General features: G+C 41.9%; 1 protein-coding gene across 1 annotated transcript; it reads left to right on the top strand.

Annotated features, from left to right (window-relative positions):
* Positions 1–8,725: 8,725 nt before the first annotated feature.
* Positions 8,726–21,970, top strand: SUMO2 (small ubiquitin like modifier 2). The gene is made up of 4 exons (XM_041726761.1): positions 8,726–8,887; positions 10,524–10,655; positions 17,727–17,798; positions 21,310–21,970. Exons 1-4 carry the CDS (start codon positions 8,867–8,869, stop codon positions 21,370–21,372), a joined length of 288 nt encoding a protein of 95 aa, XP_041582695.1. The 5' UTR covers positions 8,726–8,866; the 3' UTR covers positions 21,373–21,970.
* Positions 21,971–25,745: the final 3,775 nt, after the last annotated feature.

The raw sequence follows: 25,745 nt of genomic DNA, 5'->3' as shown, positions 1-25,745 counted from the left end.
TGGTAGGCTCAGTGGGTAGAGCATATGACTCTTGGTCTCAGGGTCATGAGTATGAGCCCCACATTGTTTGTAGGAATTACTTAAAAATAAAATATATTTTTTAAAGTTTTTATTTATTTGAGAGAATAAGAGAGAATGAGCATGGGGGAGGAGGCAGAGGAAAATGGGAGAATCAGGCTCCATCAGGCTGAGCAGGGACCCTGACATGTGTCTCAATCCTGAGGCCCTGGGATCATGACCTAAGCCAAAGGTAGACACTTAACTGACTGACTCACCCAGGCACCCAAAAAACAAAATCTTAAAAAAAAAAAAAACTAGTGGAGTATTAACTAATCATCAAAAAAAGTCATCTCGGGATCCCTGGGTGGCGCAGCGGTTTGGCGCCTGCCTTTGGCCCAGGGCGCGATCCTGGAGACCCCGGATCGAATCCCACATCGGGCTCCCGGTGCATGGAGCCTGCTTCTCCCTCCGCCTGTGTCTCTGCCTCTCTCTCTCTCTCTCTCTGTGACTATCATAAATAAATAAAAAATTAAAAAAAAAAAAAAAGTCATCTCTTATAGGGAACTGTTGAATTACTATATTGTACACCTGAATCTAATATAACACCGTATGTTAACTACCTGGAATTAAAATTAAAATTAAAAAAAAAGAAAAAGTCATCATTTAGCATGTTTACCAGATGATTTTAAATTCCAAAGTAGACCAAAAATTTTTCTACAATTAATATTTCTACAATCATGAAGATATTTACATGTGGATAAAGACCAAATTAAAATTGAGATAAGGAGCACCTGGGAGGCAAGTCAGTAAGCACTAGACTTTTTTTTTTAAAGATATTTTATTTTTTTTAATTTTTATTTATTTATTATAGTCACAGAGAGAGAGAGAGGCAGAGACACAGGCAGAGGGAGAAGGCAGGCTCCATGCACCGGGAACCTGATGTGAGATTCGATCCAGGGTCTCCAGGATCGCGCCCTGGGCCAAAGGCCAGTGCCAAACCGCTGTGCCACCCAGGGATCCCAGCACCATACTCTTGATTTCGGTTCAGGTCATGATCTCTGAGTCCTGAGATAGGCCTTGTGGAGGGCTTGAACCCACAACCCCAAGATCATGAGTTCCATGCTCTACCGACTGAGCCAGCCCCTAAATTTTTGCTCTTTAATTTTTTTTTTTATGATAATCACAGAGAGAGAGAGAGGCAGAGACACAGGCAGAGGGAGAAGCAGGCTCCATGCACTGGGAGCCCGACGTGGGACTCGATCCCGGGTCTCCAGGATCGCGCCCTGGGCCAAAGGCAGGCGCTAAACCGCTGCGCCACCCAGGGATCCCAATTTTTGCTCTTTAAAGATAATTCCCAGGGGCAGCTCGGTGGCTCAGCAGTTTAGCACTGCCTTCAGTCCAGGGCGTGATCCTGACCAGGTATCCAGTCCCACATCGGGCACCCTGCATGGAGCCTGCTTCTCACTCTGCCTGTGTCTCTGCCTTTTTCTATGTTTTTCACGAATAAATAAAATCCTTAAAAATAAATAAAAATAGGGATCCCTGGGTGGCCCAGCGTTTTGGCGCCTGCCTTTGGCCCAGAGTGCGATCCTGGAGTCCCGGGATCGAGTCCCGAGTTGGGCTCCTGGCATGGAGCCTGCTTCTCTCTCTGCCTCTCTCTCTCTCTATGTCTATCATGAATAAATAAATGAAATCTTTACTTAAAAAAATTAATAAGTAAATAAAAATAAAAGTAATTCTCTGGGGCATCTGGGTGACTGTCAGTTGAGCATCTGACTCTTGACTTCAGCCCTGGTCTTGAGCTCAAGTTTCTAAAGTCAAGCCCCTCATTCAGCTCCACCCTGGGTGTGGACCCTACTTAAAAAAACAATTAAATAAAAAAAATATAAAAAATTAGGGATCCCTGGGTGGCTCAGCGGTTTAGCACCTGCCTTCAATCCAGGGCGTGATCCTGGAATCCCGGGATTGAGTCCAACATCAGGCTCCCTGCATGGAGCCTGCCTCTCTCTCTGCCTGTGTCTCTGCTTCTCTCTCTCTGTGTCTCTCATCAATAAATAAATAACATCTTTAAAAAATTAAAAATTAAATTAAAAAAATAAAAATCCTTTCCTGATACATGTTTTAAATACATACATATATACATATATTGATACATACATATGTACACATATACGAATAAGGTCTTGTTTGTGAAAATTTGCTTTATAGCCCCAATAATACCTGACCACAGAGGACTTCAAGTTGAGAAACAAAATCATAAATGTGACTAACTATTGGAGGAATAAAAGCTGCTCTAGCCTTGTGGCTCTTAAATTTCAGTGAGCGTCAGAATTACCTAGAATGCTTGTTCAATCACTGACTCGTCGTCTCCATTACCAGAGCTGCTTTCTCAATAGGTCTAGGGTGGCACCCAGGTATTTGCACTTCTACTAAATTCACAAATGTAGGTGATGTTGTTGCCCAAGCAACCACCCTTTGAGAACCATTCTTCCAGCTCTCTTCTCTACCTCAGGGTGAGAGTGATCAATCACAAAAAGGAGCTGGAAGGGACGCCTGGTGGCTCAGTGGTTGACCTTCTGCCTTCGGCTTAGAGCATGATCCCAGACCCAGGATCGAGTCCCCCATCGGGCTCCCTGCATGGAGCCTGGTTCTCACTCTGCCTCTCTCTGTGTGTCTCTCATGAATAAATAAATAAAGTCTTTTTTTTTTTTTTTTAAGGGAGCTTGAAGAGTATAGGTATCTCCTATATCTGGCATGATTGCAAAATACAAGCCTTGCTCGATTTGTTTCTGTTCATTTTATGAAACAGTCTCCAGTCACTGGGCCCTACTTGAATTCAGTAATGGACAGAGGAGGACTGGAATGTTAATGGAATTAGAAGAAATTGTCATTCCAGTGTAAAAATTGCATTCAGGAAACCCAATGTAGGCATTTTTGGTATTCTCATGACAAATACTGTTACCATGACTATGTCAATAACCATGTATCGATCACTGGTTCTCAGGACTTTGTTACTTGCTGAGACTACAAAAGTGAATAGCAATGACAACTACCCTCAAAAAACTTACAGGGCCATCCTCTGAGTTATGTGTGTGCAATATGTATATTACTAGACAGTGATATATGATATTGTGAAGTGGGACAATATTTCCCTACAGTTATACCCCAGCTGACACATTTAAAGTGCAATATAGCAGGTTCTTGGCTTTGACTGTTGGCACTATCTTGAGTCCCATCTTTGCCGTGACGCAAAGATAGAAAGTTGGAAGTTTTCTATAATATCACCATTCTGCCTCCAGATTTCCTGTAGTATTTAGGCATTCAGTATTCAGTGTTCCTGCAGTGTTCACAGAGATAGCTCAAGTACTCAACTAACCTTTGTTAGAATGTGAAGGAAATTTGATGTTATAAACTACACGTTTTAGTTGTCAGTGCTATAAATTCAGTTATGTGTTTCTTAGGGTTTTTGGCTAAGACTTAAAGCTCTAAACAAGACTCTGTGATTCTTGTTTTCTTACCCCTTGTAGGAATATCGTTTTATCTTTGGCAGCTGGCCCTGAGGAGTACCTTCTGGCAGGTCCACCCTACCCTTACTTACCCTCTTATACCAATTATTGATATTTAATTAGATTTCTTTTTTTTCTTAACGATTTTATTTATTTATTCATAGAGACACAGAGAGAGAGAGGCAGAGACACAGGCAGAGGGAGAAGCAGGCTCCATGCTGAGAGAGCGGACATGGGACTCAATCCAGGGTCTCCAGGATCACGCCCCGGGCTGCAGGCGGCGCTAAACCGCTGCGCCACGGGGGCTGCCCTTAATTAGATTTCTAGAGGAATGAGGCCTTTCTTGTCCAAGTTCCTACTTAACTCCTTTTTTTTTTTTTTTTTTTTAAGATTTTATTTATTTTTGAGAGAGAGAGAGAGAATGAGCATGGGGAGAAGGAGGGGCGGGAAAGAAGCAGACTCCCCACTGAGCAGGGAGTCAGACACGGGGCTTCATCCCAGGGCGGGGGGTGGGGGGCGGGTGGGGGGGGAGGGGCGGAGGGGGGGCTCGATCCCAGAACCTGAGCCAAAAGCAGATGCTTAACCAGCTGAACCACCCAGGCACCCCCTACTCAACTCATAATGGTAAAAACGCTCACCACAGGATTCCCTTCTCACCACTTCTCTCATCCTTCAGGATCCAGGAAGGGCCCAAGGTGTTGTGGATAAAACTGCAAATGAGACAGACAGGTCTCTGCTTTCATGGAACTTTCATTCTGGTGAGAGACAGTCAAGCAAAAATTTAAGTCAAAACAACTGGTGCTCCTGGCACTATTCTATGATTTTTTTTCTGCTTGTTTTCTCTCTTCCTTCCATAGGGATCTATATGCAGTCCTACAGTAACTAAGCATTGGGTTCTGAGTTGGAAAGCCCAAGTTTGGGCTGCCTGGGTGGCTCAGTGGTTGAGCGTCTGCCTTTGACCCAGGGTGTGATTCCAGAGTTCTAGGGGTCGAGTCCCACATCAGGATCTCTGCAAGGAGCCTGCCTATGTCTCTACCTTCTCTCTGTGTCTCTCATGAATGAATAAAATCTTTAAAAATAAATAAATAAATAAATGAGGAAAGCCTGAGTTCAACAACAGGATTCTGGCTCTTCCTTTTTTTTTTTTTTTTTTTAAGATTTTATTTATTTATGAGAGACAGAGAGGTAGAGACACAGGCAGAGGGAGAAGCAGGCTCCATGCAGGGAGCCCGATGTGGGACTCGATCCCAGAACTCGAATCACGCCCTGAGCGAAAAGCAGATGCTCAACCACTGAACCACCCAGGCATCCCTGGCTCTTCGATTTCAAGTGGGGTGACCAAGTTGCCCAACCTTTCTTCTTTTTTCTTTAAAGATTTTACTTTTTTTTTTAAAGTTTATTTATTTATTTAAGATTTATTTATTTGAGAGAGAGAGAGAGACAGGCTCCATGCAGGAAGCCTGACATGGGATTCGATCCTGGGTCTCCAGGATCATGCCCTGGGCTGCAGGCGGCGCTAAACCGCTAAGCCACCCAGGGATCCCCAAAGATTTTACTTATTTATTCATAAGAGACACACACAGAAAGAGGCAGAGACAGGCAGAGAGAGAAGCAGGCTCCATGCAGGGAGCCTGATGTGGGACTCATCCAGGGTCTCCAGGATCACGCCCTGGGCCAAAGGTGGCGCTAAACTGCTGAGCCACCCAGGCTGCCCTTGCCCAACCTTTCTATGTCTCAGTTTCTTCATCTGTAAAATAGGGGCAATAATAGAGGTTTTGTGAGGGTCAAGGACTTAGCACTGAATCCCCAGGTAATAATCACTCAATGAACATCGACCATTGTTCTTTTCTGTATCTACTACCCCTTTTATTTTCTCTAAAGCACTCTTTTCCAGAGCACAGCCTCTTTCCCACCTCTATAAAAATGATGGAGGGAGAAACTTTATGTTGGAAAGTTTCTATCTTCTCACATTTCCCCCTGCTGGAAATTGGAAAGAGATTCTCACTATACAACCTAGATTCCCTAGGTTCAGTTCACAGAATTCCACTCTGCCATTGGAATATATATTGCTCACACATTTGAATATGCTTAACTACTTTTTAATAGGATCTCCTCCTTTGCCTGGAGGTGATTTTGTAATTTAGCATAACTTTGGAGACGAAGGATATTGTAAGACACACCTGTCACCCAAATACTAATGACTAAACAACCATTTGATTTTTGGAGGCCCTCCTATATTAATAAGGGTAAGTTCAACATGATATATTCCATTTTGATGGTTTTCCCATCTTATTAGGCTAGGAGGATATGTAATGGCAACAAAAGACATAGGTTCAGGAGAGCAAGGATACCATTTTTCTTTCTCTATGGTACCTGGCACAGCATGTTCATTCCCTGGCATACAGTAGAAGTTCAATCAACACTACTTCCCAGCTGTGTGGTATTGGGCAAGTTACTTAACTCCTTTGGCCTTCGGTAGCAAATAAATACTACACTTACTTGGAAGGGTTCGTGTAAGGAGAAAATGAGCTAATATTAATAAATCCCCACTCAGCGACTGCCGCCTGGCAGTTGGTTCTCTTCCCCTTTCACTTCTTGTGTATTTCCTACCCACCCCAACCTGATTATGTTATTTGAGTCAGGGACTTTGCCCAATGCTTAGCATAGGACCTTACACATAGTGATAGCTTCAGTTTACCCATTCATTGAATCTTTGAGTCCTACAGTGGACAAAAGCTTAGAGTTGATGGAGAGCAGGTACATTCAGGAACCCCAAGTAATTGAATATGACTTAAGCAGAGAATTCCAGGAGGAAATGATGAGAAAGTGCTAGAATGGTTAGCCTGGATTAGCTCTCAAAGAGCTCTGTAGGTCTATTTAGAATTTTGGACTTTACCCTTTAAGGTAGAGGATTGCCACTGAACCTAGGAGTGGTAGAAACTTTTTCTTTTGTTTTTACTTTAGAAGGGTTTGTGGTTCTCAGACCAGGGTGCAGCAGAATCACCAGGGAAGCTTGTTAAAAACGGGGGATTCCAGAGCCACACTGCCCAAGAATATGCATTTGTTTTATTTTAATTTTGAGGAATATGCATTTACACTGGTATCCTAGGGGTGTCCATCTGGCTCAGTTGGTAGAGTATGCAACTCTTCATCTCAAGGAGTTGAATTCAAGCCCCATGTTGGGAGTAGAGGTTGCTTAAAACAAAACAAACAAAAAAATGGTACCCCAGATGATTCTGATCCACTGAAATATACAGGCACAAGAGAGACATACCTTACAAAAACACCAACAAAACAGAAGGCTATTGCAGTAGACTTGGGGTAAGCTGACTTGAATTCAGGCTTCCCCTAATCAATCTCCCTTTGTTGGCTTGTCTTACATCTAGGTTCTTAAGCCTCCTCTTCCCCATGAAGGATCATCTGGAAGCCCAGCAAATGCAGACTAGCCCAGAAACCAGAGGCTGAAGAGAAGTAGCTAGATTTAGTAGGCATTTAGAAGGTGGAAGAGACAAGACTTGGGCAGCCCGGGTGGCTCAGCAGTTTAGCGCCGCCTTCAGCCCAGGGCATGATCCTGGAGACCTGGGATCGAGTCCCGCAATGGGCTCTGTGCATGGAGCCTGCTTTTCCCTCTGCCTGTGTCTCTGCCTCTCTCTCTCTCTCTCTCTCTCTCTGTCTCCCATGAATAAATAACATATTTTAAAAAAGAAGAGACAAGACTCAGAGATCCATTCCATGTGGAGGGGCAAGGATGAAGAATAGGGAGTCAGGATGTCCCCTGGCTCTCTGGCTTGGAGGAGCAACAGTTGTAATGGTGTGCCATTGGGTGAACCAAGAACTCAAAGGAGAAGGGCATGTCCCGGAGGGTGAAGTGAGGAATTCTGGTTGGGATATGCTGAGTTTGAGGTGCCTCTGGGACATCCAAGTGGAGGTGTTCACAGGTCAGTTGGATTTGTGGGTTGGAAGCTCCCGCAAGATCTAGTTTATAAATACATATTTGAGAATCATTATCTAATAGGTGTAGAACATGGGTAAAATCCTCCCAAGAGAGGATAAGAGAAAAGGATCTAAAGCAAAATGCAAGGAATATTTAAGGGAAAGACAGAGGAGGAAAAGAATTGCAGAGGGATCAAGGACACGCCCAAGTCAACAGCCCAAAGTCACAGGGAGGAAGAGGAGAAGACGGGGAAGTACAATGGATTCAGCCCAGAAATCTGTGGTGACCTTGCAGAGAGCAGTTTTAGTGGAGCTCCGGGGACAGCACCAGATTGCAGTGGATTGAGGAGTGAGTGGGAGGTGAGGGAGTGGAGGCAGCTGGCATGGACAGTCTTTCAAGATGTTTGGCCAAGAATGGAGCGAGATATGGTGGTAACTTAAGAAGGAAATAGAATCGAGAGAGTCTTTTTCTCTGCTAAGGAGGAATCAAAGAAAGTGTAGGGACGGAGGAAATAATAAAACCTACCTAGAGGAGCGGGAGGAATCCACTGCACCGAAGTCAGGATTGTTCCTAAGACAGGAGGGACCTACTTCTATTTTTTCAACCCGACCGATTGGTTTGGAGCTCGACATTGGGTGGTTCTCTCTGACGGATCCTGTTTCCTCTTGGAGGTTGGGAGCCAGGCCATGAGTAAGGAGTTTGTAGGATGAACATTTTTTCCTCAGCTAGCAAAGTACGGGTTTACCAGCAAGACGCAAGTAGGGACCGCACTGAGGCAAGAGCCGGGTGGGAAGCGGGTTGAGGCTGAAGCTTTAAAATTCCAAGGATGAGAGGCTGAGTGAGTGTGATGTTCCTCCAACCGTGTGGAAAGCTGCATTTGGGCCACCAAACAAGAGGGGTTTTTCCCAGAACCTCATGCAGGGGCCTTGACTGAGGCCCCCCCCTTCCTCCCCTAATCAATCTGCCTTCCCCGGCCGGAGTCTCACGTCTAGGCCTCAAGCCTCCTCGTCCCCACCTAGGACCAGCTGGAAGCCATTTTGATTAAGCTCCACCACAGAAGGAGGACAATACAGCCCCGCCCAGAGCCAGGCGCGCCCCCGCGGCGGGCCGGGTGCGCGTGTCCGCGCCTCTTCCCGCCGGCCTGGCGGGCGCCTGGCCCAGGCCGGGGCGGTGCGAGGCGGGGGGTGGGGGTGGTTATGTAAGCGTTGCGCGCTCCCGCGAGGCGGCAACCAATGGGAAGCCCCGGCGGCTCGTGCTCGCGCACGCAGGGTGGGGGGAGGGAGCGCACGACGTGCGCGCGCCCTCTCCCTCCTCCACCGCTGCCGCCTCCTTCTTCTGCCGCTCCTGGTGCTGCTTGTGTGCTCGTTCGGTGCGGACCTGGTACCTCTTTTGTGAAGCGGCAGCTGAGGAGACTCCGGCACTCGCCATGGCCGACGAAAAGCCCAAGGTGAGCTCGGCGCCGGCCTCCTCGGCTCGCCGCGCGGTCGGGGTCACGGCGCGGGCCGGGGTCCGGCCCGAGCCCGCCGCGGGCTCCCCGCGCCTTCCTGGGCCCCCCACGGGGCCGGCCGCGGCTCAGGCCCGGGCGCTCCGCGCCATTTTCCTCCCTCCCCTCTTCCTCCCTCCCGCGCCGGAGGAGGCCCCGCCGCCCTCCCCCGCCCCCGGCCGCCTCGGAGTGCGCGCCGGGCGCGAGTTGGGCGGGCGGATCGCGGACGCCCGCGGGCCCACCGGCCGCGAGCGGAGCTCCTCGGGCTCGGCCGGCCGGGCGCGCGTGCGGAGGGGCGTTAGGGCGCGCGGTGTCCCCACCCTCCGCGGACCCCGCGCGGGGCCGCGGCGGGTGTTGCCGCCTCCGCGGTGGCGGGGAGTTCCCTCCGCCCCGGGCTTCCCCCTCAGGGGTGGGGGCTGCGGGCATCTGGGGACCCCTGCCCCGGGCCGCGCTGGCCTGGCGAGGGCTCGGAGCGAATCAATGGGCTGCCGATGGGCTTCCCATTGGGCCATCGTGAGGGGCCGGGGGCTCGGGGCTTCCTGGGGGGTATTTCCCACTTTCACAGCCTGGGGGTCCCCAGGGGGCTGGGCAGGGGCTTTCCCCTGGGTGTCAGATCACCCCTAACCTGAGGAGACCATGCGGTTTCGAGAAGTTGGAGGCAGAGGTGCGAGCCGAAAGACTTCGTAGGGCTGAACTTTTTAACGCGGGTTTTGAGGCACCGGGAGGCTCTTCCCGTGAGGACTGGGGCTCACACTTCTTCCTGGCACACGGGACTTAAGTGGGGTTTGTTCTGTGACACCCCCTCCCCCTTCCTTTCTGAAGTGACTTGCGGGGGCTACAGCATTCCATCCACCCTTGATTTTGGTGAACTGCAGGTTGGGTGGAAATCTACAGAGAAGACTTGGAAGAAAACTGCATTTGACCCATGACAACAAAGGGGAGGGGAGAATAAGAGCTCTTAACTGAAAATAAACAAAAGTGAGGCTGCTAATACAGGCGAACATGAATAGTGGTTCTAAGTTACTACGGCTGCTTCAGAGAGAATCGAAGGTTATTCCTCAATGTGTTCTGTGTGTGTGTGTGGTTTTTTTTTTTTTTTTTAACGTAGTTGAGATTTAAGTTCTTGAGCTGAGTTTGGTAACTTTTTAACAAAATAGTTGTAATGAGTTTTCAATGGCAGGTTCTACGTTTTTTATCTTTGCATTTTGTACTTAAAGCGCTTTATAAAGAGAAAGGATGCTTATTTTTAATCTTTTTAGGGGAAATGACATTTTGAGGGATAAAATATGCCATTTTAGAAAATTGGGATGCATGAGTGCCTTTAAGTGAATTGAGTGGGACCCATCTTTAAAAAATCGATGGTTATCGCTGATGGAATAGCATGTAGGCTCCTTTTCGGTTTCTGTGACAGCTATTTAATATTGTTGCTCCAGGATTTTCATCTTTCAGATTGATTTCAGCGGCTGAAAACAGTTGTATACTCTTTTATCGTACAGAATGAGAAACCTGTTGATTTCTGAAGCAAGTTGGGCTGCTGCTACTTAAAAAGGTGTTTGTTTTTCACATTTTCCAAATTATACTTTTATTTTTCTTTCAACAGGAAGGAGTGAAGACTGAGAACAACGATCATATTAATTTGAAGGTGGCGGGGCAGGATGGTTCTGTGGTGCAGTTTAAGATTAAGAGGCATACACCACTTAGTAAACTAATGAAAGCCTATTGTGAACGACAGGTGAGGAACTGACATATGCACTTCCAATAAAATTCATGAAAAATAAAACTTTATTTTTTTGAGGATAGAAACTAAGCAGGCATATTGATTATCTTTGGTTGAATGAACACACCTACTTGACATTTCAATTCTAGCATGCACTTGGTATGTTAATGCTTCATGAAAACCTTTAGGGTGGTTTGGTTAATACTCTGTAAGATTCTAGTCCTATGCCAGAATACATCAAATTATAGTCACAACATGCAATTTGTTCCTGAGGGGATGTGATTTTACTTTTATAAGAAAATAAGAATGAACCTGATGAAAATTTCTTGTCAGGCTTTTTTTTTTTTTTTTTCTCCTCCTTCATCCCTTCTTTAATCCATTTAAAATTTGTGTCATGTCAATGTCAAAAGAACTTATTTTCTGCATTTAAACCAATTTGGAAATAAAATTGTGAGTTTAACAACATTGCAATATTCCTGAAACTTGTAAAATTGCAAAATTTTCTCAACTAATGGTATAGGTCAAGAAATTTAACTTCCTGAGTCTAGCAAAAACACTCCTATGTTATAACAACATTTACATTTTACTCAGAAATTAGTAAATGGACAGCAAGAAGAGGAAGTAGAGGTGAATAGATAGATGCTGGGAGGTGAATGCAGAGTTTAAGACAAAGAGGCTTCCTTTTGTGAGATTGAGTCTGTAACAATACGGACGCAACTTTGAAGATGACTCTTGCAAGTATAACAAAAACTGATACCTAGATCAGTTAATTCAACAATAACCTAGCAGAAGCTTTTTTTTTTTTTTTAATTCAACCCTGAATGTAAACATGAAAGTTGGGAAAGTCATTCTTTTGGACTAACAAGTTGTCTGCATTGCAAATTGTCCTAAAAGTAGGCTCAAAATAGAGACTATAGAAGTTGGGAGATTGAGCTGATAGTTGGAATTTCTCCATGAGCTCTAAGGGTGTTTGGAAGAAACAGAGATAAATTTATTTTTGAGATTAAGGGTTTATTTTATGCCTAATTTACTTAGAATAATGAGTTTAGGATTCTTATTTCCATATGTAAACTAATCTTACAATTCCTTAAAAGATACAATTTTCAGTGTACTCTTACTTGAAGAATTTTGGTGAAATCCCTTTAAACAACTGGTAAATATATGTACTTCCTAGTTGTGCTAATAGCATCTTCCATATTTGAACACTAGTGCCCCTTCAGGTTACAGGGGAATTTTAAAAGGGAATCCTCTTGTAGAACTTTTACATAGCACACCTTTTATAAAGTAAAAACTCATGTTTAGATTTAATGGTTTTCAATAAAGTTCTCTGCATATCTTTTCTCATTACTAAATTTTAGATTTTAAATGATCATATATTTTTTAAGATTTTTAAAAATTTATTTATGAGAGGCAGAGACAGAGGGAAAAGCAGGCTCCCTGTAGGGGATCTGGACCCCGGATCACGCCGTGGTCTGAAGGCAGCCTCTCAACTGCTGAGCCACCCAGGCACCCTGGTCATGTATTTTTTAAAAGGTCCTATTTTTCAAAACTTAATATGGAAATCAAATGTAGAACAAAATTTTTAAAAATATTACATTGAATACCCATGTGCTTACCACCTAGTTTGTTTATTTATTTATTTATTTTAACCACCTAGTTTAACCATTAACATTTTATTATACATATCTATTGATAACCTCTACTAATTCTAAGATGTTCATATATAAAACTTCTGTATTTCCTGTAGGGACCCCAAGGGAACTTTTTACTTACCTGATGTTTACCAGATGCCTACCATGTGCATTACACTATGCCAGAAAAACCAAAGACATACATCTCCTACTGCAGATTGTCCTTATAAGAGATTGTTCTATAAGATTGAGTTTAGTGGGTCAATCAAGAATTTGGGGGTTTTCCTAGTATGTTAAAATTTAGTGTATTACGTAAATAAAGTTTCTCTTTAATTTTTTCAGTTAAGTTGACTAAATTTGAGGCCACTCTTGATTTGGAATAGGGGAAAAAGAAGCATTGGTAATCCATAAAAAAATAATTCTGCTGCATGTCACTTGGAATGCATATATGATTTGAAGACCAGATTCAGGAAAAATTTGGAAAGATTAATTCCCATTTTTTTTTCTTTTTTTTTTATTAATTTTTATTTATTTATGATAGTCACAGAGAGAGAGAGAGAGAGAGGCAGAGACACAGGCGGAGGGAGAAGCAGGCTCCATGCACTGGGAGCCTGATATGGGATTCGATCACGGGTCTCCAGGATCGCGCCCTGGGCCAAAGGCAGGTGCCAAACCGCTGCGCCACCCAAGGATCCCCCCCATTTTCTTTTTGAATTGGGAATAACCTCAGAGTTCTGATTGAAGCAAGGTCCCTGTTTACTTTTCAATTGTTTGCTTCTCTCTAAGGAAAAGGGAGTTAAAGTGTTACCTAATTGGGCTGATCCTGCTTTTTAGGTGAGGGTATAGCTTTTCAGAAGTCAAAAACATTTATCCAGTCTAACTTGCATAGATAAAGGGTTTTGTTTTGTTTTGTTTTTTGACATTAAGGATTCTTGACTAAGGATTTCCTATCAAGATTAATTGAATTTTTTTTTTTTTTTAATTTATGTAGTCATACAGAGAGAGAGAGAGAGAGAGAGGCAGAGACATAGGCAGAGGGAGAAGCAAGCTCCATGCACCGGGAGCCTGATGTGGGATTCGATCCCGGGTCTCCAGGATCGCGCCCTGGGCCAAAGGCAGGCGCCAAACCGCTGCGCCACCCAGGGATCCCTCAAGATTAATTGAATGATCATATTTACTTTCTAATGAACTCACTTGGTATTGGATCTTTGGAGGAGTTCCAGTGGATATATAATAGGCATCTCAAACAACATGCAAAAAAGATTCGATTCTACTAGAAATCTTTTTCTCTGGTGTCCTCACTCCATAAATAGTAGTATGTTACAGCTAGTTGGGAGGTCAGAACATTAGGATCATCCTTGATGATGCTTCAGAACTGTATAATCTATCAACAAAATCTGTTCTTAAACCAATGCTGTTTAAAACAGTAGCCATGGGATGCCTGGTTGGCTCAGCAGTTGAGCATCTGAGTTGAGGGTCTGACTTTGGCTCAGGGCATGATCCCCAGATCCAGGATTGGGTCCACATTGGGCTCCCTGTGAGAAGCCTGCTTCTCCCACTACCTGTGTCTCTGCCTCTCTCTCTTCGGTCTCTTGTGAATGAATAAATAAAATCTTAAAAAAAATGAAACAGTAGCCATATATGACTGTTTACCTCCTGAAACATGGCTAGTCCAAAGTAATACGTGCTATAAAGAGTACAATATATGCTAGATTTTGAAAATTCATAGTGGGAAAAGGGGCAGCCCAGGTGGCTTAGCGGTTTAGCGCTGCCCTTGGCCCAGGGTGTGATCCTGGATACCCGGGATCGAGTCCCACGTCCAGCTCCTTGCATGGAGCCTGCTTCTCCCTCAGCCTGTATCTCTGCGTCTCTCTCCCTGTGTCTTTTATGAATAAATAAAATCTTTAAAAAAAATTTAGTGGGAAAAGTAAAATGTCTCAATTTTTCAAACGTCATTTTTTAAGACAATAGGATTTTGAATATATTGATTTAAAACATTAAAATTTTACCTGCTTTTAAAAACATTTTTTTGGGATCCCTGGGTGGCGCAGTGGTTTGGCGCCTGCCTTTGGCCCAGGGCGCGATCCTGGAGACCCGGGATCGAATCCCACATCGGGCTCCCGGTGCATGGAGCCTGCTTCTCCCTCTGCCTGTGTCTCTGCCTCTCTCTCGCTCTCTGTGACTATCATAAATAAAAAAAAATAAATAAATAAATAAAAAAAATAAAAAATAAAAACATTTTTTTAAGGATTTTACTTACACATGAGAAACAGAAAAGCAGAGACACAGGCAGAGGGAAAAGCAAGCTTCCCATGGGGAGCCCAATGCAGGTCTTAATCCCAGGACCCCGGGATCAGGACCTGACCAGAAGGCAGATGCTCAGCCACTGAGCCACCCAGGTGTCCCTTTAACCTGTTTTTAATGTGGCAGTGAGAAAATACATGTGTGGCTCACATATTTCTTTTGGATAGTGCTAAGCCATCAATGATTTGATTCCATTCTTGCTCGGTTACTAACTTTAGAGACTTTTCTGATTAATTCAGAGTCCCTCTGCTCCCACCACTCAGTCCTCTCACTTTTTTTTTTTTTTGTATTGCTCACTATCTCCACGAGCATAGGGCCTATTTCTGTAGAGCATAGACCAGTATGTGACATACATAGGATGTTTCAGTAAATGCTTATAAAGTGATAGAGAACATTCAAACTGCCTTCAGAGGTTGGTTTGTAAGGTTTCTATTCGTGTGTAGAATTGAGTTTACCCACTTTGTCAGCCATATAGCTTTTGACTGAAGGCATATGATTCCATTATAGTGTACATTTACTATAACATTATTTCATGGAATGTTAGGTGGCTTCAGAGAGCACAGATTGATTCATTGGTTTAGTCCACTTCATTTTTGTGAAATGAAGAAATGGGGATCCAAAGAGCAAACCTCGCACAGCTCTTTTGTGGCACAGCTAAAGCTAAAGTTTAGAGATTTACTCAGAAGTGGAACCTAATACTGGTTTAATGTAGATTCATTGTTTGAATTTACATGATTTATGGAATCTGAGAGGCAAGTTTGCTGAATTTTAGACTTTTGATCTGTAGCAAAAGAAATGCTTTTATTGACAAGGAAAAGCCTGTAAACAGGTAGTAATCAAAGAATAAGATACTTGTTTTTGGTCCTGTGTTTTTTCCCCTTTTGAATGACCATGCCATTGACCTTAGGACCTTACTAGGGGGCATAGTAGAGAAAGAGCCCAGCCTATGGCTTAGTATTTTGTTAAAGCAATGAGTCTTAATGGAGTGTTAGTAAATATATAATTAGTAGCTAATGGCTTGGCATTTAATTCTCGGTTGCTTTGCATAATCACAAATTTGGATGTCATGAGGAATGGATTGAGATTGTGGATGTCCCCTATCTGGTCTGAGAATTGCTTGTATTCCTCAAGACAAGGCTAGTCTGAAAGTGGTATGTGTCACAGATGAGAGTTTTAAAGGGACATAATATGATCTTCATGTTAGAGATAGTTTTAAAGACAGACTTAATGAATCCTTGTTAAATAATGGAATACAGGTGTCATAGAACTGTTTATTGAGCACATTTTCAATATTCTAGTCCTAGAAACTGAGTTTAATTTTAAGTTTAAGCAGGGATTTGTGTAACAATAATTATAGTTTGTGATTGGTACAGGAGTGATTTTTTTTGGTAGGATGCTTCCTAAAATGCTGTTTTTCCAGTTAATATATTCACAGCATGTCTCCAAAGATATTTTATTTTCCTATCTTGTCTTCATTTGGCTGCAGTTAACAGCTTTGCTGCATTGCTCCTTTCCCTTTCTCCCCACCCCTGCGTTAGGTAGGTAATGATTAGTAAAACTTTGGAATCTGGCTTTTTAAAAACATATTAAAAGATTTTATTTGGGGCGATAGAGCACAGAGGGAGAGGGAGAAGCAGACTTCACTGAGCAGAGAGCTCAATGTGGGGCTGGACCCCAAGACCCTGAGATCATGATGGATGAGGCAGACACTTGACTGACGGAGCCACCTAGGTGCCCCTGGAATCTGTTTTGCAGAAGGGGCATGATTAGGCTCATTTATCTCCTTAAATGCATATAAAAATTTCTAGAGGCTAAACTCCATAATGTACTTTTAAAATTACCTTTTTTGTAATAAAGCTGCTCCTCAACTTAGTAGCTTTAGATTTATTTTTTTTAAATGAAACATAAGTTAGATACTGCTTTTCATGTATTTTATTCCATTAGTGACATCCATGAGTGCCAACTGTGTGCAAGGATTGCAGTATAACCAAGACAGTCTTAATTTCCTGTCCCTCCTGGAACCTACCTTTTTAGTGAGAGGTTGACATATAATCATTGCTGATCAGGGTACATACTAAGAAGAAATATAAATAAAAAAGCAGGTGGTTCTTTTGAGGTATTCCACAGTTTGAAGCTTATGCACTTATGAGGGGGTTTTAGGACGGTTATGGTGGAAATGTTGACTGCCTGGGGGAAAAAAAGGGAAATGTTGACTGCCCAAGAGTAAGAAGAACTTGTTGAATTCCTGTGGTGTGCCTAGCATTTTGCTGGGTTGAGACATAGGTTATTCTTGCTTGGTGATAGGAATTGTTTGAGTATAAATGGAGGTTCAGTAGCTTTAAGGTAAAATTTATTATTTTTTTAAGGATTTTATTTACTCATGAGAGACGCAGAGGCAGAGAGAGAAGCAGGCTCCATGCAGGGAGCCCGATGTGGGACTCTGGACTCCAGGGTCACGCCCTGGGCTGAATGCAGATGCTTAACTGCTGAGCCACCCAGGCGTCCCAAGGCAAAATTTTTAATCATTATGTTTATTTAGGTGACTTCAGTTTGCATTATTAAGGGCGGGGTTTTTTTCCCCCCTTTTGGAGAGTTCTTAATATGCATGGAAGAATACTGTGCATATCTGTTACTTTAAATTTCAGTGTCTTTCTAACTCCTTTAAAGGCAGTTTGACTCTAGGTATGGTCTGTTTATGCTTGGAGTAGCTGTGGTTTCAAAGCAATACAGCTGTTTTAAAAACTTTTTTTTAAAAGATTTGAGAGAGAGTGTGAGTTAGGGAGGGGGCAAAGGGAGAGGGAGAGAATCCTAAGCAGGCTCCATGCCCAGCACAGAACCTGACATAGGGCTTGATTTCAGGACCCTGAAATCATGACTTGAGCCAAAATCAAGAGTTGGCCGCTTAACCAGCTGAGCCACCTGGACAGCTGTAAAAAATACTTTTTTTTTTAATAAAAGATTTTTCCAAAGAAGATCAAACCTAGATTGAAGAAAGTGAAAATCATCCTAAATCTTTTTATCCACATAGCAATGTTAACAAGTTGATGATCGTTTATTTAGATTTCTCTTAACATATTTGTGGCTAAACATGCATATAATTTTTGTTCTTACTGTTTCACTGCATTCTTACTGCTTTTAAACTCTCTTGTAGGGTTTGTCAATGAGGCAGATCAGATTCCGATTTGATGGGCAGCCAATCAATGAAACAGACACACCTGCACAGGTAAAATCTCTATATGCTAACTAGAAGAGTCAATGTTTTTTTTAATTTGTTCAACAGCCTTGTTTATTGATTTGTGGACTTTCAGACATTGGAGTATAGTTTTTTGTTTTTATCAGAGTTCAGAACTCAAAGAAAATGAGTTAGTATTTCTTCAGGAAATGTCAAACAATTTTAAATATCCAGTTATCATTTTGTGAATCTGACAGGTCACTTGGTTAATTTAATCAATTCTTATTGCCAGCATTATTTGGGGAAAATAATTGAGAATGCTGTTTTTGTCGCCGCAGCTCCTGATCATAACTCCAGGTTCCCCCACAGGTGATCGGCTGACTGTTGATCCTCACCAATTTGATTTCCCATGCTGAATTCTCTTACCTGTCTTTGTGAACCAAAGGAATCTTGGGGCTCTGATGGGAAGTCTCTTGATTATTTAGCTTGATTAGTAGGGTTCTTGATAATAAGTGGCTTTTCGTTTTTTGGTTTTTTTTTTTTTTTTTTTTTTTTTTTTTAAGATTTTATTTATTTATTCATGAGAGACACAGGCAGGGGGAAGAGAAGCAGGCTCCATGCAGGAGCCCAACGTGGGACTCGATCCCGGAACTCTGGGATCACGTCCTGAGCCGAAGGCAGACACTCAACCACTGAGGCACCCAGGCATCCCATAAGTGGCTTCTTAAAGTCTTCTGCCAAAGATGATGCTGATCCCTTAACCTCTTTACACATCACTTTAGTTCTGTCACTTTGTGAGGGATCAGCTGGACAGTCTTCTATGGCAGAAGCTCTTTGTTTCTTTTTACCCTCTCAGGTTGCACTTAAGACTTCTAGTTGGGGGAAAAATATTTTGATAGAAATGTCAATTGTAGCCCTTCTACTTTTGAATTTGTTTTTTTTTTCAGTCCGTAAAAACTAGAAAGTGATAAATATGAGTAAAGCAGCCCATTCTGTTTGGGGTTTTGTTGATAATCTCAAAAATTTGAAATATCTGAGTTGTACTTCAGGAAAGAATATTTTGAAGTAATTTGTGGTGAGTCTCTAAGAAGCAGTTATCGTAGGTAGCCACAAGGAGGAGCTGAATTCTCTTGGTGAAAAACTCCTGTCCTTTGAAGGCACTTCAAGTTTCACTATAAAATGTAACATCCCGGGGGTTTTATTTTAGTAGATAGGCTGAAGACATGTTTTGATGGTTTAAAAAAGAATAAAAACGTATTATGCTAAACTTGGATGTTTAGAATGTATTTTCTGTCTTTTGATACTCTCACCCACCACCAAAACCAGGTTCTTCTTGTCTCTACAAAGCTGGCTGCAAATATTAAACTATAGGTTTTTCAGAACTGCATTATAAAATCTTCATATTGAATGTGGAATTGAACTCCTTTTAGCATTTGAAATTGAATTCACTGTAGAATGAAATTGACTCGTTTTAGAATTCTTCTCACAGTATTTATTAAATAGCAGAATTATGATAAATTAGAACATCTTAATGACGACTTTTAATAGTAATATAATTATGTGCCCACCATTCCGTTAAATACTCTCTTCAACTCATTTAATTCTCATAACTGAATGCTATTTCATTTTACAAAAGAGGGAATTGAGACTTAGTCATTAACATTTTAATGCCACAGTCCTACTTTTAGTGTATTTGAACTTTGTTAGAAATGATTCCCTTTCTTGTCTTTAGGTATCCAGGGTTCTTGTTTCTTTTTTCCCCCCCCCACAAATTACCAGTTTTGGAACATTTTTTCGAGACTAATTACCAGCATAACAAACTGTTACAAAGGTTATTTATTTGACAGTGCTGCTGTATATACCAAGATCTTTCTACTCTGGTAGAAAGAATGGTTGTTTTTTGTATACTGTGTAGGGAGTGAGCCTTACAAACTTAGTTTGTGAATAGCAGTTTAAAATTGAAAGTAGGGGGCGCCTGGGTGGCTCAGCAGTTGAGCATCTGCCTTCAGCCCAGGGCGTGATCCTGGGGTCGCAGGATCAAGTCCCACATCGGGCTCCCTGCATGGAGCCTGCTTCTCCCTCTGCCTGTGTCTCTGCCTCTCTCTCTCCTTGTCTCTCATGAATAATTAAATAAAATCTTTAAAAATAATAATAAATAATAAAAATAAAATCGAAAGTAGTTTTTAGGAGGTCTTTCCTTGCACATACCCCTTCCCTTCCCTTACTGCACAGAGCTAACTGCTGTGCTTTGTGCCCATGCCAGGATGCATTCATGCTATGTGTGTGCACGCACACACTTTTAAAAACACAAACTTAGTCATACTATAACCACTTTTGCTGTCTAAGTGGGGTGTTTTGTTTTTAGGGGTGTTTTAGATTTTATTTATTTAGAGAGTATGAGGGAAGGGAAGAGGAGGAGAGCGAGGAGAGAGCATCCTAAGCAGATTCTGTGCTGAGCTGGGACCCTGACTCTGGGCTGGAGATTGTGACCTGAGCCAAAATCAAGTCAAATGCCCAACTAACTGAGCCACCCAGGTGCCCCACTACCTAGTTTTGTTTTTAGCCTAATATATCTTAGGGATGGTTCCGTTTCCACACATATAAATGTGTGTGGTATTTCCTATAAGAGTGTACCACATTTCTTTGAGTTTTTATTATTTAGGTTATTTCCAGTCTTTTGCTCACCTAAACAACACTGCAGTCAATCCTTTACACATATCATTCTTATTCCCATTTACTTGCTTATTCCGTTTTTATTTTATATCATTTATTTTTGTCATGGTATATTTTATCATTTAATATTTTTGTTTTCAATAATTAAAAGTGAGGTGATGTAACTCACGTACATATTCAGGTTTTTCACTTAAAAACTAAGTTTTTTATGGATGCCTGGGTGGCTCTGTGGTTAAACGTCTGCCTTCCGGCTCAGGGTGTGATCCTGGAGTCCCGGGATCAAGTCCCACTTTGGGCTCCCTGCATGGAACCTGCTTATCCTTCTGTGTCTCTGCCTCTGTGTCTCTCATGAATAAATAAACAAAAATCTTAAAAAGAAAAAGAAAAACTAAGTTTTTTTATAGTCCTTATATAAGTAAGACCAAGTGAAAAGTTAATTTAAACCTAAGACTGGGGGAAAAATAAATAAATAAATAAATAAATTAAAAAATAAAAAATAAATAAATAAATAAACAAACAAACAAACAAACAAACAAACCTAAAACTGGGGCAGCTCGGGTGGCTGGGCAGTTTAGTGCCGCCTTTGGCCTAGTGCCTGATCCTGGTGACCTGGGATCAGGTCCTGCATCGGGCTCCCTGCATGGAGCCTGCTTCTCTCTCTCTCTCTGTCTCTCACGAATGAATAAATAAATAAAACCTTTTAAAAATAAAAATTAAATTAAATAAACCTAAGACTGATGCTACATTAAGCTATAGGATGTCTGCAACAACGAACACTGGAATTGGGTGGAACTTGTGCAGTTTCAGGGTACTTAAAGTCCAAGAGTTACAAATCTTCAGAGCTGATAATCAGTGTCCTTCCATTTGTTTTTCTTCTCTTGTATGCTAGTTGGAAATGGAGGATGAAGATACAATTGATGTGTTCCAGCAGCAGACAGGAGGTGTCTACTAAAAAGGGAACCTGCTACTTTACTCCAGAACTCTGTTCCTCCAGACCAAGAAGACATTCTCAAATAGAAAGCCGTAATTTGGTTCCACCACATCCTGACTACTACAGTATAGTTTTCTCTATTCTTTCATTTTCCCCTTCCCCATTCCTTTATTGTACATAAAGTAACTGTGTATGTGCACAAGCATATTGCATTTTTTTTTTTTAACTAAATGGCCAATGGTATGTTTTGATCGACATCAAATGGAGATGGGATGGGGGAAAATACTGCTTCTGTGAAAATACCCCCTCTCTCCATTAGTGGCATGCTCAGTCAGCTCTTATCTTTATATTCCAGTAAGTTATTTTGCTCTCACTGTTTAACAAAAAAAAAAAGAACAACATAAAAATCCTTGCATACCTTGTTCGATTGGAGAATTTTAATGTTTTTCATTTATCATTGTAAAACCAAGGACAATTTTATAACTTTTTTGTACGTAGCTGTTACATGTAGGGCAATCTGTCTTTAAGTAGGGATAAATTACTCTAAAAGAAATGAATCCTAGATAGTTTTCCCTTCAAGTCAAGCGTCTTGTTGTTTAAATAAACTTCTTGTTTAAAATGAGCTGTTTTCTTTATTCTGAAGAATATTGAGAAAGTTGAAGCTTAGGAAAAAACCATGAATTGAGTAGGCCTGTTAGAAGTAACATTTCAAGGAAGAAGTAAAGCTACACTGCATTCCTGACTGATGCAAAACAAAGAATAACAAAGTTTATAAATGACTAGCAACTAATGTTTCAGCCTCTTTGTTTAAAAAGCTTAGGCAGTTCAAGATAATGCAACCTTACTAGCAAAAAAAAAAAAAAAAAAAAAAAATTGGGTATTAATGTTGTGGATTTATTCCCAAATAATTTCTGTAACCAGTACCTGGCAGGTTGGATTACTACATGCAGCTAGGAGAAAGTTCTGAGTTTGCTAACTGCTGATAAGTCACTTAACTAGCCCCCACTTTGATGAATAAATTATTCCCTAACCCAGAATAGAGTCTTTGTTCCACGTAAAGGACAAAATATTTATCTACATCTATCCATGCTTATCAGCCTTAAATATGCAGGGCATCACAGTTTTTAAATACAGTTGTATGGGGAAGAGTAACAGCCATAGAACGAGTAAACAGAGTAATAGAGCTGGAGAGATTTAGATTTCCTAATTCTAACCCCTGTTTTAAAGATGAGGAAGCTGAATTCCAGAGTGTTGTTACTTGTCACACAGCTAGACAATTATGAAACTGGGACTGGAGAATAGGTCTGATGCCTGTTAATTCAGTTTTTCCATATTGGTACTCAAGAAACTGAATTTCCACCCTTCGTATTCACCAGTGTGGCCTTTTGGCATCAGGTCCCCAAGTCCTGTCATGACTTGTCAATTAGTTCACTCTACCACTGTTGCAACATAGGTTTTCTTTACATCCCCCATTTTTATGGTGAGAGTTTCCCAGGCAGCAGGTGATACATAGGGTGGGCTTTTTTTTTTTTTTTTTAAATGTGAGGCTTGGATTCATGAGCCCAAGATAGAATTGCATGCTTTTCTGACAGTCAACCAGGTGCTCCTGTTCCATAGTTTTTTCATTCTGTATATATGAGTTAATCTTGAGCCAACAACTTTTATTTTCCTGTGTGTAAAATGTTACCAACCTACTTTTACAATTTATATTGTGCATCTGTGTGGGAACCCTGCCCCCAAGAATTCTTAGGTAAGTGCCTGTCTCTTGATTTGTTGTACTAGGTACTGTTAAGTGGTAGAATTTGGTGGTGCCCTAAAAATTAAAAATTAGGATTATAATTCAAGCCAGAGAACTTTATTCTGTAAAGGGTCTTGAAGTGGGCCTTATTTAAGTAGGAATTTACTAACATGTCATGTCTGAGTTTTTGCCATGTTGGGAGGAATATCTAAACAGTAGAAACCTGAAACAATTTCTTTTAAAATTTTAGTTACTCATTTGAGAGACAGAGTGAGCAAAAGAGTACAGGAGCAGGGGAAGAGGGAAAGGGAGAAGCAGTTTCCCCACTGAGCAGGGAGCCCGATGAGGTGGCTGGATCCCAGGACCTGAGCTGAAGGCAGATGTTTAACCGACTGAGCCACCAGGTGCCCTGAAAGACAAATTTTCTATGCAAAATTTATAGAACTTTTTAAAAAATTTCTAATCTGTATATACAATATGGGGCTTGAACTCATGACCCCAATATTGAGTTGCCCCCTCTCCCTAGGGAGCCAGCCAGGCATTCCTAAGGAGCGCTTTTCTTTTTTTTTTTTTATTTTATTTTATTTTATTTTATTTTATTTTATTTTATTTACGATAGTCACACAGAGAGAGAGAGGCAGAGACATAGGCAGAGGGAGAAGCAGGCTCCATGCACTGGGAGCCCGACGTGGGATTGGATCCCGGGTCTCCAGGATCGCGCCCTGAGCCAAAGGCAGGCGCTAAACCACTGTGCCACCCAGGGATCCCCTCCTAAGGAGCACTTTTTAAGTAACACTTTGAAAATAATTATTGAAAATAATGTAATCTTTGCATTTTAATTTTTTTGCCTTCAGAGGAGAGGTTCAAATGATGGGACTTAATACTGCCATTTTGATTAATTGGGACAATTTAGCTCTACTCTTTCTGGCTGCGCTCACATTAATACCCCACATGTTAGCTCAGCGGTTAAGCGTCTGCCTTTGGCCCAGGGCATGATCCTGGAGTCCCGGGATCAAGTCCCATATGGAGCCTGCTTCTCCCTCTGCCTGTGTCTCTGCCTCTCTTTCTGTGTGTCTCATGAATAAATTTAAAACAAATAATACCCCATGTTCATATCCTTAAAGTGGCAAACAATATCTAAGTGAACACAGTTCTGTACAGGGAGATGAGAAAGTTTTTACTCCCAAGCACCCCTCCTGTTCATACACACTGCTTGAGGCCAAGGCAAAAGGTATTAGCAACTTTTCAAAAATAGTATCAAGTTGTTTGGTTCATTTTTTTTGCTTGTTCATGATTTTGTGGAAATTAATTTGATGATCAAATTATATTCTCCCTAAAGGGGAAGATGTGGAATGGAAGACGGGGAGTAGGGATCCCTGGGTGGCGCAGCGGTTTGGCGCCTGCCTTTGGCCCAGGGCGCGATCCTGGAGACCCAGGATCGAATCCCACGTCGGGCTCCCGGTGCATGGAGCCTGCTTCTCCCTCTGCCTGTGTCTCTGCCTCTCTCTCTCTCTGTGACTATCATAAATAAATAAAAATTAAAAAAATAAATAAATAAAAATAAATTGTTAAAAAAAAAAAAAAAGGAAGACGGGGAGTAGTAACCTAGTTTGAGGAGAAATGGGAGACTCTGGTCAGAGTGTGTAGTTCTATGTAGGAGATTGGGACTGCAGGAGGTCAGTAGAAAGTGGAATCCCTGGATTTAAGGGAAGTTTGTTGGAGAATTTTGCCAAGGTCCTTGTGGGAGTTACAGTGTATTGGAGAGATCCAACTGTCCTGCTGAGGTTTATTTTTGAGTTAAGATACTGCCACTTTTAAATATGATTAACACTGATGCTGGATTGTGGTTTTGCATTAGAATCTCCTGGTAAGCTTTTAAAAACATACCTGTGCCTGGGTCCTACCTTAGAAATGTATTTTCAAAGCAGTATAGAATTGAGAAGCAGTTCTGGGAAGCATCATCACAATTCTTAAGAGTTAATTAAGCACCTTGTGGATGGTGAAGATTACATGAGATAATAAACGTTTTAGCTGCCTAGCACAATGCCTCCCACGTACTGAACTCTTTAAATTTTAAATAAAAGTTATTATTTTCAGCGTGCAGTAAGGGCTCTGCCATAGGATGCTGAGGTTTCAACAGATTTCCATAATCTGTGCTGATGCCTTGCACTTAATGTAAATGAAAAACAGCAAGAATTTTCTATTCTCTTTTAAAACCATACAATCTTTGTCTCATCAGTTATTTTTTTCATAAATACTTAATGCTAAATTGTGTCCTAATGAGTCTTTAAGGGGATCCCTGGGTGGCTCAGCGGTTTTGTGCCTGCCTTTGGCCCAGGGCGCGATCCTGGAGTCCCGGGATTGAGTCCGCGTCGGGCTCCCGGCATGGAGCCTGCTTCTCCCTCTGCCTGTGTCTCTGCCTCTCTCTCTCTCTCTCTCTCATAAATAAATAAAAATAAATTTTTAAAAAAATTAATGAGTCTTTAAGGAGAAACTGTCCTCAGAATATTAATGATTCTCCAATATCCTAAGAACCAAAGACCTGTCCACTACATGCTTCAACATTCTGATTGTGTAGATGGTGATTTGAAGGGTGGTCCTCCATGTAGTAGGACACACATGTACTTTATAGTGAGATTTTAGTCTGTATAGTGGT

The sequence above is a fragment of the Vulpes lagopus genome, chromosome 12 (assembly GCF_018345385.1).
Source record: "Vulpes lagopus strain Blue_001 chromosome 12, ASM1834538v1, whole genome shotgun sequence".
Taxonomy (NCBI): Eukaryota; Metazoa; Chordata; class Mammalia; order Carnivora; family Canidae; genus Vulpes; species Vulpes lagopus.
Note: the sequence above shows the minus strand (reverse complement) of the source record. Positions and strands in the feature narration are given on the sequence as shown.

Excerpts from the sequence above, each read along its gene's own strand:
- SUMO2 (XM_041726761.1), top strand. The coding sequence starts at position 8,867 with ATGGCCGACGAAAAGCCCAAG. Across the intron at positions 10,656-17,726 it reads AAGCCTATTGTGAACGACAG|GGTTTGTCAATGAGGCAGAT; the intron begins GTGAGGAACTGA and ends ACTCTCTTGTAG. Across the intron at positions 17,799-21,309 it reads AAACAGACACACCTGCACAG|TTGGAAATGGAGGATGAAGA; the intron begins GTAAAATCTCTA and ends CTTGTATGCTAG.